Source organism: Trichomycterus rosablanca, chromosome 15 (genome assembly GCF_030014385.1).
Source record: "Trichomycterus rosablanca isolate fTriRos1 chromosome 15, fTriRos1.hap1, whole genome shotgun sequence".
In the NCBI taxonomy this organism is placed as follows: Eukaryota; Metazoa; Chordata; class Actinopteri; order Siluriformes; family Trichomycteridae; genus Trichomycterus; species Trichomycterus rosablanca.
Genome location: NC_086002.1, coordinates 5,201,436 through 5,219,671, shown reverse-complemented (window position 1 = coordinate 5,219,671; position 18,236 = coordinate 5,201,436). Strand labels below are relative to the sequence as shown.

General features: G+C 39.3%; 1 protein-coding gene across 1 annotated transcript; it reads left to right on the top strand.

Annotated features, from left to right (window-relative positions):
- The first annotated feature begins 1,354 nt into the window (after nt 1-1,354).
- Nucleotides 1,355-16,440, top strand: LOC134329341 (ETS-related transcription factor Elf-1-like). Its single transcript, XM_063010574.1, has 7 exons — nt 1,355-1,560; nt 2,339-2,483; nt 9,768-9,875; nt 10,150-10,257; nt 10,682-10,756; nt 10,852-11,044; nt 12,068-16,440. The coding sequence occupies exons 1-7, from the start codon at nt 1,483-1,485 to the stop codon at nt 13,095-13,097; spliced, it is 1,737 nt and encodes a 578-aa protein (XP_062866644.1). The 5' UTR covers nt 1,355-1,482; the 3' UTR covers nt 13,098-16,440.
- Nucleotides 16,441-18,236: the final 1,796 nt, after the last annotated feature.

The following is an 18,236-nucleotide window of genomic DNA, read 5'->3' as shown; positions in this document are numbered from 1 at the left end:
CCTATCTGATTGCTGCAGAATCTTTTCACACACCCATAATGGTTATGTGAGCCATATTGAAAAGCACTGCATTAAAAGATTTACTTGTCCACAGGGATAGCTAATCATTTAATAATTCAGACACTGTTGGTCTTGATATACAGTGCTGTCAAACTGGATTCAGTCCCTTTAGCTATTTTTGTATTTAATTGTGTCACTTTTGCTTTTAATAAATCTTGTCAAATGAATCTTTATTTTCCTGGCGAACAAAAAGAAGAAATAATAAAATTAGAAAGTAAATTAAACTAAAAAATAAGAATAACAAGTATAAATACTCTGATACTCCTGGAACTAATGAACTTACTAGACACACGCGTTAGATTGAATACTGTGATTTTTCCTTTCAGTTTGAACACTAAGCGGTAGGTCTGGTATAAATCTAACAAGTCAGGTAACAAAACTTCAAAATATGCTGGTTGTAGCATCATGATGTTGAGGCATGGACAGTCTGCTCTGTTGAGGCATGGACAGTCTGCTGATTTTAACAGTTCATTTTAAGCTAAGAATGTTTTTCAGCAAAGTACTGATGCAAAATATAGTGCCAAAGCAACAATGAATGGATTTAAATGAAGAAAATTAAGTCAAAGTGAGGGTGAAAACAAATTTACACAAAAATCAGGTTTTGGTTTGTTTGTTTGAAGAAAAGAATATTGAGGCCTGAAAGATTTTGCAAAGTCCCATCAAAAATTCTAGTTTTAAAAGCAGGTGTTTGTTCTTTCACTCTTTTTTTCTCCACTGTATGTTTGTGCACCTTTACACAACTGACCAGCAACTGTCTGTGCATCTAACACGAATACCACAGCGCTAACGTGAACCATTTTCCCCTGAGAGTGGTATACTTTGTATAATAAGGGCCTCAAATTTGGTTAGACTTTTCCATCTCGACTGCAGTTGTTTTAACCCACTCTTGCTTGCCGTGACGTCAGCAAGACACTTCCTTCCTGTTTCATGTGTGGTGTGTCTACAAAGCGAGATAAGAGAGTGCAGCTAGAGCAGGCATGGAGGACGAGAGAAAATGTTTACAGAGTGTGATAGCAGTGCAGTCGGTATAATGTTAAGGGGAACGAAGAACTATCCTGAGCTGAGCTAAGATGCTACATCTGAATCTTAAGCTGTAGATTGACTAAGTGTGTAGAAACCAATGACAGATGATGTTTGGACTAAGTGTGTTATTCCTCCTAAATGACTGATTTTATACATGCTAGCAGAACTAACATTCATGGTTCCTCTTTTTCAGACTCCCAGCTTTATGGCTTCTTCTCTGCTGGAACCAGAACTGAAGTGAAACTTTCAAACACGCCTTTGCTGCTGTTTTAACATGGATTATCTAACACGCTCTATTAGGCCTGGAAATACTTTATAAGTTAAACTAGGTCTTTCTTAAACTAATCTTCGTAACTTGCAAAGGACGACTGTGATGACTACGTAGACCTTTTGCAAGTGATGAACATGGCCGCTGCGGTTCAGCAGACTGAGGGTGCTTGGGAGGGTGCAATCAAACAAGAAGACGACAGTTTGCAAGTAATACCTTAGAATTTTCAGTATATTCATATGTTTATAAGTAAAAATGACTGTAAAATGGATTACAATTACCTGGATTTACAGATTATTTATGCATATCATGGTCTCATCTTCATCCAGTCATAACAACTGAAAACTTATTTTACCTGAACTAATAACAAACAACTCTGTGTCTTGGCTGTAGAAGATAAGTGAACCCTTGTGTTGAAACCTTTCTTAGCATTGATAACATTTCCTGTAGCTGCAGAACAGACATGCACAGTGTGGGGAACTTTGTAGACCACTTTGAAATGTAGCACTCTTTAGGTCATGCCACAACATCACAAATTGGTTGAGGTCTGGCTCTTAATTGTTACGATTCAACAACTGCAGGCTCTTCAGGCCTAAGGCAAGAAATCATTTACTTAAATGAAGATCAGACCAGATTTCTTAAGTAATTAACTCAGAACTCCAGGTTGTTTCAAGTGATTCACTTTCTCTTGCAATTGTATCTGAAATGTAGATTATTCCAAGTACTTTGACTTATCCAGCTGTACTGCATTATAAAAGTGGGCTAAAATGCTGGAAGCATATTTTTATTGTTAAATTATTCATGTGCTGCTTCACTGCGTGGGCCACATAATGAAAGCCGTGCATGACCTTGATTCACTCAACCCACCTCTATTATTGAACAAGCTAATGCTGATGACACGCAGGGTTTTCATTCACTGCCATATTAAGATCTTTGTGATACTTCAGAAACAATATTCTAACATTTATCTTGTGCTTTTATGTGCAGCTGGCAGATCCATTGACTTTTCCAGCGGTAATCGTGGAGCAGATGCCACAGAGCTACCTGCTCAATTATTCGGGCTTGACATGTGACCAAACGTTACGGTCAGGTCTGGAGCGAGACTCTATGGATGACTTGGCACAGCTGACAGGTTGGAAAACAAATTATACTTAAAGGAGTCATACCGACCATTTTTATCTACAGTCTATGTACATAGATAGTCTATGATTAACACAAATAAACCTTTTCTGTGAATAGAAAGAAAACAACAACAAAAAACTAGAACACTTTTATAGTTTATAAACCCCAAACTTTAGTTATCAAAAATGATTAGGTGAAGACTAACTAGAAGCTATTCCTATAAATTAGGCGAAATGATGTGTCTAAATACTTTCATTTCCAAGCCAGTTATTTTACTCTTATTCACCTACATCCATGTTACAATTTCTGGAAGTGGATTTATAACTAGTATTAGCCAGTGTACCTATTCTCCACTCATGGAACCAAGATCATGGAGGACAAACTTAACACAACAAGCTTATTATATTTTAAAAGCTGCCATTATATTTTATTAAATTTCTATTCTTGTTTTTACATTTGGAGTAGTACTCAAGGTGGTCCACACAACTTAAGCCTCTTTTACAGTTTACGTTTCCCATCTAAATCCTAAACTATCCCCACAGTACCCAAAAGGCTGTCCATTTCCAATTGTACAAGGGAACCAATGAAAGCAGGAGTTCGCTGAAGGAGATGTCGTGACAGCATTCTCCATCATATGCTAAGAGAAACAACAGAATGATTTTTGAGTTGCACTGTGTGAATGTTGTGGTGTTTTATGTTTTGCAGCACTATTTAAGTATTTTTTTAATAATCTGTTGCATTTGCATTTGGGTTTTAAATATGGAGCCTCCAGTGGTGATTCTATTTGACCAATCAATGGCCACACCCACATAGCCCGCTCCGATACACTTGGCCCCTGGTCAGGGTAACCAAATTTGGCTTGGATACTTAGATATGGTACAGGTCACTTAGCAGTGGAAACAACTACTAAATGTGGGATCATGGATACAATTAGGTACTGACCAGTGGAACATGGACACAGGTTCGATGCAAAAATGTATTTTATACTAACATTTATTTGCAAGCCTTACCATATTTCATATACTTTTCTCAAAAAAGGGAACATTGTAGCCTGTTTGTTTGTTTATTAGGATTTTAACGTCATGTCTTAAACTTTGGTTACATTCATGATAGGAATGGTAGTTATTCATTACACAAGATTCATCAGTTCACAAGTTTATATCGAACACAGTCATGGACAATTTTGTATCTCCAATTCACCTCACTTGCATGTTTTTGGACTGTGGGAGGAAACCAGAGCACCCAGAGGAAACCCACGCAGACACGGGGAGAACATGCAAACTCCACACAGAAAGGACCCGGACCACCCCACCTGGGGATCGAACCCAGGACCTTCTTGTTGTGAGGCGACAGTGCTCGATGCAGGTATAGGTGCTAACCACTTAGCCACCGTGCCGCCCTCATTGTAGCCTAGGGGCAGTTGTAGTTGCAGTTGTAGTTGTAGTTGTAGCCTAGTGGTTAAGGTACTGGGCTAGTAATTGAAAGGTCGCTGGTTCACGCCCCACTACCACCAGGTTGCCACTGTTGGTCCCTTGAGCAGGGTCCTTAATCCTCAGTTGCTTAGACAACATACTGTAAGTCGATTTGAATAAAAGCATCCGCTAAATGCCGAAAATGAAAATAAACATGGTAACATTACTGTGGTAAGCTCACATGTGCCACCAATACTGTAGATCAAAATTATTAGTAATACGTTATTGGGTTAGATTCGTGTATTTTGACTAAATAAAAATACTATTTAATGTCTATATTATATACTAAATTCGTCTTTTTGGTTCATTAAAATGTGAAGTTGTTTGACTGAGGCGTCACAGCCCAAACACCCATGCAAGTCAACCACGCCATCGCGTTACTGCCCGGCTAAATACCAAATAGCGCTTACAGTAATATAAAGTACACTAAACGTGATGTTGAAGTCATTACATCGTGGCCTACATAGTAAACCTATATAGTGGATGAGAGTGTATTTGGTATAGACCCTCAGACTCCACCCATAAACCAAGTTCTCACGTGGACGTCCTACTGTGATGAAGCCTTAAGCACAATATTGACGTCGGCGTTGAGTCAGGGTTCCACTACGTTTAGTTAAAACTACAATACACTTTGAGCAAAAGCAGCAAAATGTGACTTTTAATCAGATTTAAACCTTCAGTTTCTGACTAGTCCTCACGTCATCCTCACTTTTCCACTGTAACTGGCTCTTTAGAAGTAAGTAGACTTTAGCGCGAACACTTTAAGTGTAAGCTATGCTAAGCTAACTGTGTTGTGCTTGACTGATAACGGCGCTGAACCGAATGTAACATGTCGTTAACTTACATAAAAGCCATTTTAAGGTTTTATTTAGGAATAAACAAATAACAACACAACAGGGAAGCTAACATATTACGCATTATAATGTTTGCAAAGTGTGTTGCGAATCCATATCGTTATTTAACCCAAGTTCACGCCTGACTTCCAAACCGCATACTATCTTACTAAGTAGTATGAGTGCAATAGTACAGACATGAGGAGTAGTAGCATACTTTTTAATGAGTCAGTATTCTGCCTAGTACACAACTGTGAGAAAGCAGTTTTGATTGTTATTCCTCTACATATTTGTATGCTTACTTTTTATATATTTACATATAAATATGTATTTAAAAATAAAACAAATTATTTGACTTTATATATATATATATACAGTGTATCACAAAAGTGAGTACACCCCTCACATTTCTGCAAATATTTTATTATATCTTTTCATGGGACAACACTATAGACATGAAACTTGGATATAAGTTAGAGTAGTCAGTGTACAACTTTTATAGCAGTGTAGATTTACTGTCTTCTGAAAATAACTCAACACACACCCATTAATGTCTAAATGGCTGGCAACATAAGTGAGTACACCCCACAGTGAACATGTCCAAATTGTGCCCAAAGTGTCAATATTTTGTGTGACCACCATTATTAGCACTGCCTTAACCCTCCTGGGCATGGAATTCACCAAAGCTGCACAGGTTGCTACTGGAATCCTCTTCCACTCCTCCATGATGACATCACGGAGCTGGTGGATGTTAGACACCTTGAACTCCTCCACCTTCCACTTGAGGATGCGCCACAGGTGCTCAATTGGGTTTAGTCCATCACCCTTACCTTCAGCTTCCTCAGCAAGGCAGTTGTCATCTTGGAGGTTGTGTTTGGGGTCGTTATCCTGTTGGAAAACTGCCATGAGACCCAGTTTTCGAAGGGAGGGGATCATGCTCTGTTTCAGAATGTCACAGTACATGTTGGAATTCATGTTTCCCTCAATGAACTGCAGCTCCCCAGTGCCAGCAACACTCATGCGGCCCAAGACCATGATGCTACCACCACCATGCTTGACTGTAGGCAAGATACAGTTGTCTTGGTACTTCTCACCAGGGCGCCGCCACACATGCTGGACACCATCTGAGCCAAACAAGTTTATCTTGGTCTCGTCAGACCACAGGGCATTCCAGTAATCCATGTTCTTGGACTGCATGTCTTCAGCAAACTGTTTGCTGGCTTTCTTGTGCGTCAGCTTCCTTCTGGGATGACGACCATGCAGACCGAGTTGATGCAGTGTGCGGCGTATGGTCTGAGCACTGACAGGCTGACCTCCCACGTCTTCAACCTCTGCAGCAATGCTGGCAGCACTCATGTGTCTATTTTTTAAAGCCAACCTCTGGATATGACGCCAAACACGTGGACTCAACTTCTTTGGTCGACCCTGGCGAAGCCTGTTCCGAGTGGAACCTGTCCTGGAAAACCGCTGTATGACCTTGGCCACCATGCTGTAGCTCAGTTTCAGGGTGTTAGCAATCTTCTTATAGCCCAGGCCATCTTTGTGGAGAGCAACAATTCTATTTCTCACATCCTCAGAGAGTTCTTTGCCATGAGGTGCCATGTTGAATATCCAGTGGCCAGTATGAGAGAATTGTACCCAAAACACCAAATTTAACAGCCCTGCTCCCCATTTACACCTGGGACCTTGACACATGACACCAGGGAGGGACAACGACACATTTGGGCACAATTTGGACATGTTCACTGTGGGGTGTACTCACTTATGTTGCCAGCTATTTAGACATTAATGGCTGTGTGTTGAGTTATTTTCAGAAGACAGTAAATCTACACTGCTATACAAGTTGTACACTGACTACTCTAAGTTATATCCAAGTTTCATGTCTATAGTGTTGTCCCATGAAAAGATATAATGAAATATTTGCAGAAATGTAAGGGGTGTACTCACTTTTGTGATACACTGTATATATATATATACATACATACACACACACACACACATACATACAGTGTATCACAAAAGTGAGTACACCCCTCACATTTCTGCAGATATTTAAGTATATCTTTTCATGGGACAACACTGACAAAATGACACTTTGACACAATGAAAAGTAGTCTGTGTGCAGCTTATATAACAGTGTAAATTTATTCTTCCCTCAAAATAACTCAATATACAGCCATTAATGTCTAAACCACCGGCAACAAAAGTGAGTACACCCCTTAGTGAAAGTTCCTGAAGTGTCAATATTTTGTGTGGCCACCATTATTTCCCAGAACTGCCTTAACTCTCCTGGGCATGGAGTTTACCAGAGCTTCACAGGTTGCCACTGGAATGCTTTTCCACTCCTCCATGACGACATCACGGAGCTGGCGGATATTCGAGACTTTGCGCTCCTCCACCTTCCGCTTGAGGATGCCCCAAAGATGTTCTATTGGGTTTAGGTCTGGAGACATGCTTGGCCAGTCCATCACCTTTACCCTCAGCCTCTTCAATAAAGCAGTGGTCGTCTTAGAGGTGTGTTTGGGGTCATTATCATGCTGGAACACTGCCCTGCGACCCAGTTTCCGGAGGGAGGGGATCATGCTCTGCTTCAGTATTTCACAGTACATATTGGAGTTCATGTGTCCCTCAATGAAATGTAACTCCCCAACACCTGCTGCACTCATGCAGCCCCAGACCATGGCATTCCCACCACCATGCTTGACTGTAGGCATGACACACTTATCTTTGTACTCCTCACCTGATTGCCGCCACACATGCTTGAGACCATCTGAACCAAATAAATTAATCTTGGTCTCATCAGACCATAGGACATGGTTCCAGTAATCCATGTCCTTTGTTGACATGTCTTCAGCAAACTGTTTGCAGGCTTTCTTGTGTAGAGACTTCAGAAGAGTCTTCCTTCTGGGGTGACAGCCATGCAGACCAATTTGATGTAGTGTGCGGCGTATGGTCTGAGCACTGACAGGCTGACTCCCCACCTTTTCAATCTCTGCAGCAATGCTGACAGCACTCCTGCGCCTATCTTTCAAAGACAGCAGTTGGATGTGACGCTGAGCACGTGCACTCAGCTTCTTTGGACGACCAACGCGAGGTCTGTTCTGAGTGGACCCTGCTCTTTTAAAACGCTGGATGATCTTGGCAACTGTGCTGCAGCTCAGTTTCAGGGTGTTGGCAATCTTCTTGTAGCCTTGGCCATCTTCATGTAGCGCAACAATTCGTCTTTTAAGATCCTCAGAGAGTTCTTTGCCATGAGGTGCCATGTTGGAACTTTCAGTGACCAGTATGAGAGAGTGTGAGAGCTGTACTACTAAATTGAACACACCTGCTCCCTATGCACACCTGAGACCTAGTAACACTAACAAATCACATGACATTTTGGAGGGAAAATGACAAGCAGTGCTCAATTTGGACATTTAGGGGTGTAGTCTCTTAGGGGTGTACTCACTTTTGTTGCCGGTGGTTTAGACATTAATGGCTGTATATCGAGTTATTTTGAGGGAAGAATAAATTTACACTGTTATATAAGCTGCACACAGACTACTTTTCATTGTGTCAAAGTGTCATTTTGTCAGTGTTGTCCCATGAAAAGATATACTTAAATATCTGCAGAAATGTGAGGGGTGTACTCACTTTTGTGATACACTGTATATATATATATATATATATATATATATATATATATATATATATATATATATGTATGTGTGTATGTATGTATATATATATATATATATATATATATATATATAAAATAATTAAAGTCAAATAATTTGTTTTACTTTTTAAATACATATTTATTTGAACTTGGGTTAAATAACGATATGGATTCGCAACACACTTTGCAAACATTATAATGCGTAATATATTAGCTTCCCTGTTGTGTTGTTATTTGTTTATTCCTAAATAAAACCTTAAAATGACTTTTATCTTACTAAGTAGTATGAGTGCAATAGTAAAGACATGAGGAGTAGTAGCATACTTTTTAATGAGTCAGTATTCTGCCTAGTACACAACTGCAAGAAAGCAGTTTTGATTGTTATTCCTCTACATATTTGTATGCTTACTTTTTATATATTTACATATAAATATGTATTTAAAAATAAAACAAATTATTTTACTAATCATAAAAAAACGAATCATTGTCTTCAGTTGTATTACTTATTATGTATGTAGAAAACTGCTAGTTTGTTTATTTATTTTACCAGAGATAATGCCTGCCTTATGTTTGAAGTTAAATTTCTTTACTTACGCAAAGGACAAGGTGGCACGGTGGGTAGCACTGTCGTCTCACAGCAAGAAGGACCTGGGTTCAATCCCCATGTTGGGCGGTCCGGGTCCTTTCTGTATGGTGTTTGCATGTTCTCCTCGTGTCTGCGTGGGTTTCATCTGGGAGCTCCGATTTCCTCATCACATTAAACTTGTGAACTGATGAATCTTGTGTAACCAGTACCGTTTCTGTCATGAATGTAGCCAAAGTGTGTAAAACATGACTGTAAAATCCTAATAAATACACAGACAAAGGACAAATTTAAAGTAGCCAGTCCACATGTTTTTATACGCTTGGTATGGACAAATGCAATTCCACCACAGACACATTTATTACTTGATGTAGTGGAAAATTTGCCCAGAACAGTGGGGTATGTTACAGCCACTGAAAGGAACCTGGGTGGACTCAAAATAAAAGCTCATGGCTTGAACACATACAAAAATGTCTAAGCAACTTCTCAAGTGGACTTTATACTCTTTACAATGCTTTTGAATTATATAAATAAATAGTTTTAAGCATAATTTCAAAAATTATAAAAGTGCATATTATTTCTATTAATTGGCATTCTCTTCTTGGGGAATTTTAAGTAGCTGTTTTAACCACAGTATTATTGTTATTATTCTGTAAAATAGTCATACCTCTATTTGGGACCGGTCTTTTAAACCAGAATAGGTTACAGCTGATGGATTTGTGTTTTTTGTGCTTTATTTTTGTGCCAGTGGAAGCGTATCAGAGTGGAAATGAAGACTCCATGATAGAGAGTGCGGAAGCAGCTGAAGCCCTGCTGAATATGGATCCCTGTAATCCACTGGATGAGAAGCAGCTTCGTAAGTTTTGCATTGACACGGTTGTTATTAGACTAGTCACTTACTCAACCTTCATTAGTCCTCACAACACTGGATTGTAGCTTATGTGGAACTTTTACCAAATTTAATGTTTGCTTATGAATAATTAAAAAATACATTTTAGACAGTACTAAACAATGTGGATTAAATAAAGCAGTATTGGTGCAACCCTAATGCTTAGTCAAAACTTTAAACTGACCTTATTTGTATTAATCCTCAATCATTAATGTCTTTTTTTTTTCTTTCTATCACATAGCTCAAATGGTATTTTTGACATCATCTCTGGTTGATGATGGCGTTGTTGGACAGCAGCAGTGGATCCAGAGAGGATCTATGACCGAGGACAAGCCAAAAGCTAAAAAAGGTGCCCTAAACAATCACCAAATATTTCTAAACAAAGATAATTACTCTATAACGTATTATAGAAGTGTTATACTTCCTCTTTTCCCCTACTATAAAAGGTACTTGCACCCTTGGTCACTTGCTCTGAATTTAATTGGGCTAATTTAGTGCAGCCATGTTTAATTTGAGCTAACCCTGTAGAATATCAAGTTCACTTACCTTCCAAGTGCCTGTGTTGATTAATATGAATTTATAAATGCCACCATTCTTTACATGGTGCTGATGTGTGATATTTACATTCTCAATTCTGCTCTTAGTTTAAAGGCCCACTGTTAGTTGTTGGAATTTAAATGGACCCTCTTTACCTGACAGCCTTGATTGAAGTTAGTTATTGATGAACTAGTAAATCATTAACATGTCTAAATTACACTTCTTACATTTCTCAGCTAGAAGACCAAAGCGACCGAGGCCACAGTCTCCAATGCCTGACATAACTATTAAAAAGAGCAAGGACAGCAAAGGTAGAAAATTGACTTATTTAATGGTTTAGTTTTATCAAACTCTATAAATAAATTCATCTTTACTAACGTGGGAATTTTATTATACTTGCCTGCAGGTAATACATTGTACCTCTGGGAGTTTTTGATCGCTTTGCTGCAGGACAAGAATGCTTGTCCCAAATACATCAAGTGGACCAACTGGGAAAAGGGCATCTTTAAGCTTGTGGACTCCAAGGCTGTGTCACGGTTATGGGGCAAACACAAAAACAAACCCGACATGAATTATGAAACAATGGGAAGAGCGCTTCGGTAGGTGATTTTACACTGCTCTAGTTGTGAAAAGGTGCAAACTATTCTAAAGACATCTGTTTAATAGTGGTCATAAAAGTGGCCTTAATAGAAGTAATTACTTCTTAACTCCTTTAAGATCATGTACTAGCTTATTAAAATTGAGGAATCTAAAGTAACTTCAGATATGCTATGTAGTGGTTAAATTGTTATCTATTGTTATTGTAGTGCACCTGAGAAGACATGAGAAAACAGTGAGATGCAGCAGACAATGCCAGGCATTCAGGGGTGCTATCAGCTGTACGGTTGTCTGCACAGGCATAATTAGCTATGTCTTGTAGGAGGGTGACCCTGACCAGGATAAAGGGGTTGATTAAATCAAATTAAATTTCCATATCATGATACTTTAATCTATCTATTTCCTCGGGTGCTCCCGTTAGGGGTCGCCGGTGGATTGTGATCCGCATTATTGATTTGGCACAGTTTGTACACCGGATGCCCTTCCTGACACAATGGCTTGGGACTAGACTGCACTACAATGCACTGGATTATGCAGCCTATCAGCTAGGTACCTATAGGACAATTCAGCGTCTCCAGTTAGCCTGGCTGCATGTTTTTGGACTGTGGGAGGAAACCGGAGCACCCGGAGGAAACCCACGCAGACACGGGGAGAACATGCAAACTCTGCACAGAAAGGACCCAGACCGCCCCACCTTGGGATTGAACCCAGGACCTTCTTGCTGTGAGACGACAGTGCTACCCATTTAGCCACCGTGCCGCCCATCATGTTACCTTAATATTGATACTTAATTTCACATGTGTGTTTTGGCTGTATTGCTCGTCTAGATTTGGTTTGATTGTTTTAAATAATACACCTGCGTCCGTTTTTTGAAAAGACTTATATGATGTTCCAAAATACCTCTTCATTGGTACAGTTTATTTATTGTGTGTGAGAAGAGTGCACTGTGCATAAACCTACTTAATTATATTTAAAAATCCAGTCACTAGTTATAATTATATATTTATTTCTTTTCTTTTTTATAGATACTACTACCAGCGTGGTATTCTAAATAAGGTTGAAGGTCAAAGACTGGTGTATCAGTTTGCAGAGATGCCAAAAAACATTGTTTACATAGGTGATGATAACGATGGCCGAGGTGGCAGCGACAGTAGCTTTCAAAACGAGGAAGAATGCTACAGTGAAACATCCATCAACGAGCTGACGACCTTCAACCACAGCCTTTCCTCTCCATCACAACTGCTCGGTTCTAACAAAATAACCACTCTGACTACCAAACCACGCACGGCTGTGAACGGAAGCCAGCGCAAAGCCGAAGTGGCAGGAACCGTCAAAACGCCTCGCTCGTTGGGTCTAATCCAGCAACAGCATCTTCCCATCGTTTCTGCTGAGATGATTCGAACTCTCCAGAACGTCCAGTCCATCCAGCCAGGACAGCATGGCTCTGTCTTTCGAACGGCTCAGCTGTTAGACAGCCTGCGTGAGAAGCAAGAGACCATTGAGGTCAAGCAGGAGCATCTGGAGCTCCCCTCAGAAGGCCATGCTCCTCAGATGGTTACGCTTCAGTTGGTCCCTGTATCCTCTAGCGAACAAGGAATGGATGGCTCAGTGGTAACTTCATCACAGTTCCTCATGCAAGCCATTTCAGATTCTGTCCCAGAGGAGATGACCCTCGTCATGCAGAACATGGTCCATGATGCAGCTCCTTTTAATCCTAGCTCTGAAGAAGTCAAGAGAGAAAACGGAGACGTCACCTTCTTTAGTTCAGGTATCACTGGCGCTTCGGTAGTGACGTTTGCTGGAGGACAACAGCTGATTTCTCAACCTTCAGGAACTGTTATCCATTCAGTGGTCACTGCTACGGAACCAAAAATCTCAGGTCAAATAGGGTACTCAGAACCCAAAGAGGAACTCCTTGAAATGGTTGGAAGAGCTACTGATCCTTTAGATATGGATAAGGAGACCCCCTCGGAAATAAAACTGGAGCCTCTTAGTGTGGTCATCATTAATGACTCCTGGGTGGGTTACACTTCCAACAGTGAAACTATGGAGTAGTTGGACTGAACTCGGGCTGTGATTTTATTCATGTCTTTAAAGTCTTACTCATGACATTCCTCAAAGACTTGCACTGGAATTCGCAGGCACTCCTTTTGTTTCTCTTGTTTCTTGGCATTGGTTTGCACCAGGTTTGCCTTGCTATGCCATTATATTATTCAGGTAGACCAATGATGCTTATGCAGCTTCTTCTAGCCTTAAATACTTTGCTCACTTAAGTGCCCTAAATCATGTACTGCAGTGATGTACCTCAGGGTTGTACTCAAGACACAACTAGAAATGTGTCACCATGAAATGGAAAGCCAGATAATAGATGATGATTCAGCTAACCAAAATAGAAATTCTCAATCCAAATGATAGACAAGAAGCACTTCATAAAACCTCACATAAAACCTAGCAAACTTGTTATTGAGATAAAGCTTTTATTCACTTTTTAATTAGTGAAGATGGTGCCGGTTGCACTAACAGGTCTTATCTAAATCAGCTCAGCTTAGAGATCCAAAGACCATCGAATCTCAGCTCTGCCTTTCGGCTGGGCTGGGCAGCTACGTGAACAACGATTGGCTGTTGTTCATGGGGGTGGTACAAGCCGGACCAGGGTTCCTCATGACTGGTGCAATTACGACTTCTGCTGAGTTGGGGAATAATGCTAATCAGGGCTAATAAGGCTGATCCGCATATGAACTTGCCTTGTGCAGGTGAAAAAGGAGGCAGTCGGTAATGCTAAACGACACGTGTCGGAGGGGCATCTGTGTCATTTGCTAAGCTCTTCAGTCAGCAGTGGAGGGTTGTATCGATAGAGGTGAAGTGTAACACAATCAGGGTAATTGGATACAACTAGATTAGGGGAGAAAATGAGGGGGGGGGGTTGGAGAAAATAAGAAAAAACAAACATGACTAAGAATACCAGTGGCTAAGCAACTCTGTTTTTTGTTTTTTTTCCCCAAATTTAGACACATTTTAGTTATGGGTTGTAGGGACCAAAGAAGAACAGCACTGGCTGAATGTGCATCTAATAGAAGATGATGCATTTAAATAAAGGATTTCAGATGTAACCACAAACAAGCACAGACTTGTAGAATTTCTTTTTTAATTTCTTTTTTAACTTTGCATCTCATCCATGTGACCTCACTGCTTTTATTTGGGACGTGGGGTCTCTTGCTCTTGTGAGTAAGGCCTTAAGCAGCCATGGCATTATATATGCGCAGTACTATTGAAAATAATGGAAGTGACCAGCGCCAGGTACTTTTATTATCTCCATTTGCTTGCTGTAAGCCCGGGACTTGATTGTAAGTTTGCTGTTTGCATTACTTTCAGCCATCTGATCCAGTCTTAAATTTACACCCAGTTACGTTATCAACCATGCAGAGCTCTGTGCAACCGGCCCATTGTGATCATATTACATAGATTTTCTATAAACAAGAAACTGGAACTTTACAGGGAACAAACTGGAATTTGTTTACAAAGTTTACTGGTGAAAAGAAAAATTAAGCATAAAATGTGCAGGTTGTTTCTAAAATGTTAGATTCAGCAGATAAACAGTGATTGTGCTTTTAAAATGTGCAGACGTTTGTTCCCTGTAGAGGAGGATGGTTGTCATTTAAAAAATATATGGAATTAAGCTGATTGTATAAATAGAATAATGTGACTCAAATTAAAAGACTTGGTTAGCTATAAAGCTGTAACACTGTGGACCAAATACGTTTTATTGCTGATTGCTTTTTCTTACTCTATTTCAGAACTATATTTAACAAAGATGCACAGAAAATGTCCATAATGTGTAGATGTGACAATCATTTTAATAGTACTTTGGATAAATGTATGTATATTGTGTACAAGCAACATTTGCAACAACAAATTTAAAAAATTTCCACGATTACTTCAAATGATCTGGATGCAATATTTTACCCAGATGTACCGATCGCTAAATAACCTGATGCTGTTATTATATTATAAATATGGATTTTAGCATCTGTATTGCTTTACAATTTACCGTATGTGATATTTGTTTCATGTTAATGATTAACTGTGGTCCAAGTGGTGAAAATGAATATTCAGCAAGATCTGGAACTTTTTGAATATATGATAAATCTTAGTGCTCTGTTTTATATAAATGTGTTTGTTAATGTTTATACTACTTAACCCAAATGGATGTAGATGTTCTGACTGTTTCAGCAAACACAATCAGTAAAATTAAGCAGCTATGCAATTTACATAGAGAAACATCGGCAGTAGAAAAAACTGTTATAAAAGTTTCCTAAAATTTCTGCCCCACTAGACCTATTTCGGTCAACTGAGTGGTCTAGCAGGGCTGTGAAAAAAATTAGTAGGCCACACAGTACTTTCTTGTAACACCTACATACTTACAAACTTTTCCTGAAAGCTAGGCCAGCAAAACTGTTTATCAAGAACTTCATATGGGTTGGATTTTTATAGTGGAGAGGCCTGATGCAGGCCTAAGATCACATTAGATGCACAAGTGTCTAATGGAAAAGTGTAAAGCACACTGCCATTGGACTTTGAAGCAGTGAAAACCTGTTGTCTAGTGAACAAATCTAAGACTTTCTTCGCCATTTCTGATTTAACAGTGCCCGTACACAAAGTTCTGGCATTAAATTCATCCAAAGTTGCCAGATAAGATTAAAGGGAGTCCTTACAGGGCACAACAGAAAATTTTGTGCAACGCCTTACCAGATGAGTGGCTGGTGTAGCTGCTGATAATGGACCAAATCTATTTTATTGCTCACTGTTTCATAATGAGAGATTCAAAATGCATATGCAAAGCTTGTCTTGTGCCAAAGTATGAACACCCCTAGTCTTATTGCATGAATTGTTGACTTGATTAAGTGACCTCCTTTCCAGGGAAAAAACTTAATATGGAATATATTCTAGTGTACAAATTATATTTAATTGCTAAATAAATTTTAAGCATGTCAGACTCAGCAAATCAGCAGTATTTGTGCATCACAATGTGTAGACGTTTGTTTTTGTATGAGATGTGTTAATTTATTGTCGCAAAGTTTAAACAAAACCTACATTTGGACTTGGTGTCCCTAGGGGTGTTTTGCATAAGACTGTCTGAAGGTTCAGTTCAGGTGTCTTCATACTTTTGGCCATGTAGTGTCTGTAAGTTATCATTGCCTCACAAAAACTGTAAGTGGAAATGTAATGAAATGTACTGAGCACTGGTAGCTCAGCGGTTAATGCCCTGGACTTTGCCAGTTCAAGCCCCACCACTGCTAAGTTGCCACTGTTGGGCCCCTGAGCAAAGCCTTAACTGTCAATTGCTGAACTGTATTCACTCTCGATTGTAAGTCATTTTGAATAAAAGCATTTAAATGCCGCGAATGTCAATGTATGGTGTATTTTTAAAAGCAGATTACCTAATATTTCTGGTTCTGTAATTTAATACATTTTACTTTTAGAGAGCTGGTAAATAAACATCTGACCGTTTTTACATATTATTACTGGTCATCATTTATATGCCAGATGTTAAATTTATAATCTTCCTCTGTATTTTATTGAATGTGTTCAGTCTGTGTCACCTGCTGTAGTATGATAACTGTTAAATGTGACTCATGTGAATTTTTGTTATTTTTTATCTATAAAAAAGCCTGTGTGATACTAATGGATATCAGAGCCATAATGATAATGTCTGGAGATACATATTATTAATGATAGTTTTTGTGCTTCTTAATATTTTATGAAATAATCATGCATTCAGTTGGAGCGTTTGGGTGGATTTTTATATTCAGAACTTCTTGCTGACATTAAACATCAATTACTGGCAGTTGTGTCTTTCGTCACTTATATTTGATTATTCTCTACACCAGGGATAACAATCTTGTGGCCTGTGAGCCATATGCGTTTTTTGATGCTGGAGGGGGCAGCCTGTTTAATACTTTTATACATTACCACTATACATTAATGACTGGGCTGACCAGAGTTCATCCACCTTTGTGGGTGTTGGTGGTGCAGCTAACATAACAACTGCTCTACATCCTGAAACAGTTTGATTTATAGGATTTGTACTAATAAAACAAATACTGCTTAATAAACAAAAAGAACACCCGTCTGCTCTTGTTGAACAAAAGATTCAGAAATTATAGAAATTGTGTAGTTTGTTGACAACAAAATGACAGAACAACGGTCAAAAGAAACCACAATCATCAACCCATTGAGACCTGGATTTAAAATCACACTAAAAATCAAAGTTAAAAAATAGAAATCTTAGGCTGATCCAATCTGAGTGAATTTCATTACTGCAACTAATGGAACTCGGTAGTATGTGTGGCCTCCACATACCTATATGCACCTATATAACATCTGGGCTGATGGTGCCATGGGGGATCTCCTCCCAGACCTGGACCAGGGCATCAGTGAGCTTCTAAACAGTCTGTGATACTGCTTTTAATGCATTGGATGCACTGATCCCTAACGTCGCAGAGATTCTCAGTTCGATTCAGACCTGGGGAACGTGAGGGCCAGTCAATGGCATTAATGCCTTTATCATCCAGGAACTGCCCACACACTCTGACTTTGTCCTGCACCAGTGTGAAGTCTGACAATGGCTCTAAGGATTTCATCCTGGTATTTAACACTTCTGTAGGTTATCACATGGTGGTTTGTGCGACCCTCCAAGGATAATATTTTAGGCATTTCTAACTACTTAGCACCCAGGGCTAAAGCGGGTAATACAGGTATAGTGAAAGAAGAATGTTCTGGCCACTAGCTTGTTGGACATCCCATTTCAAAACCATGGGCAGTGAAATGGTGTTAATATGTAAGTTTGTATCAGATTGTGACTAAGTATGGAACTACCTGTTGTAAAAGTCTGTTTTAGATTACTGTACTGTTATTAAATGTTATTAAAAAAGAATAATATCACCCGGTGTCTGATCTATTTTGCCAAATATAAGCTGTTAAGAAATAAGTCTCTTAACATTGTGTAGATATTTTGTCTTGTGAGCCTAGTTACCGGCTGCGTTCCAAACAGCGTACTACTTTCTAAACAGTATACAATCACACTACAATTGGCTCACTATTTAGGCATACTACGTAGTGCGTTAGTAATTGGTTTGAAAAGCAGCCCACTCTATACGGTTAAAATGTTTTCTTTCTACCTGTTTCCGAAAGACT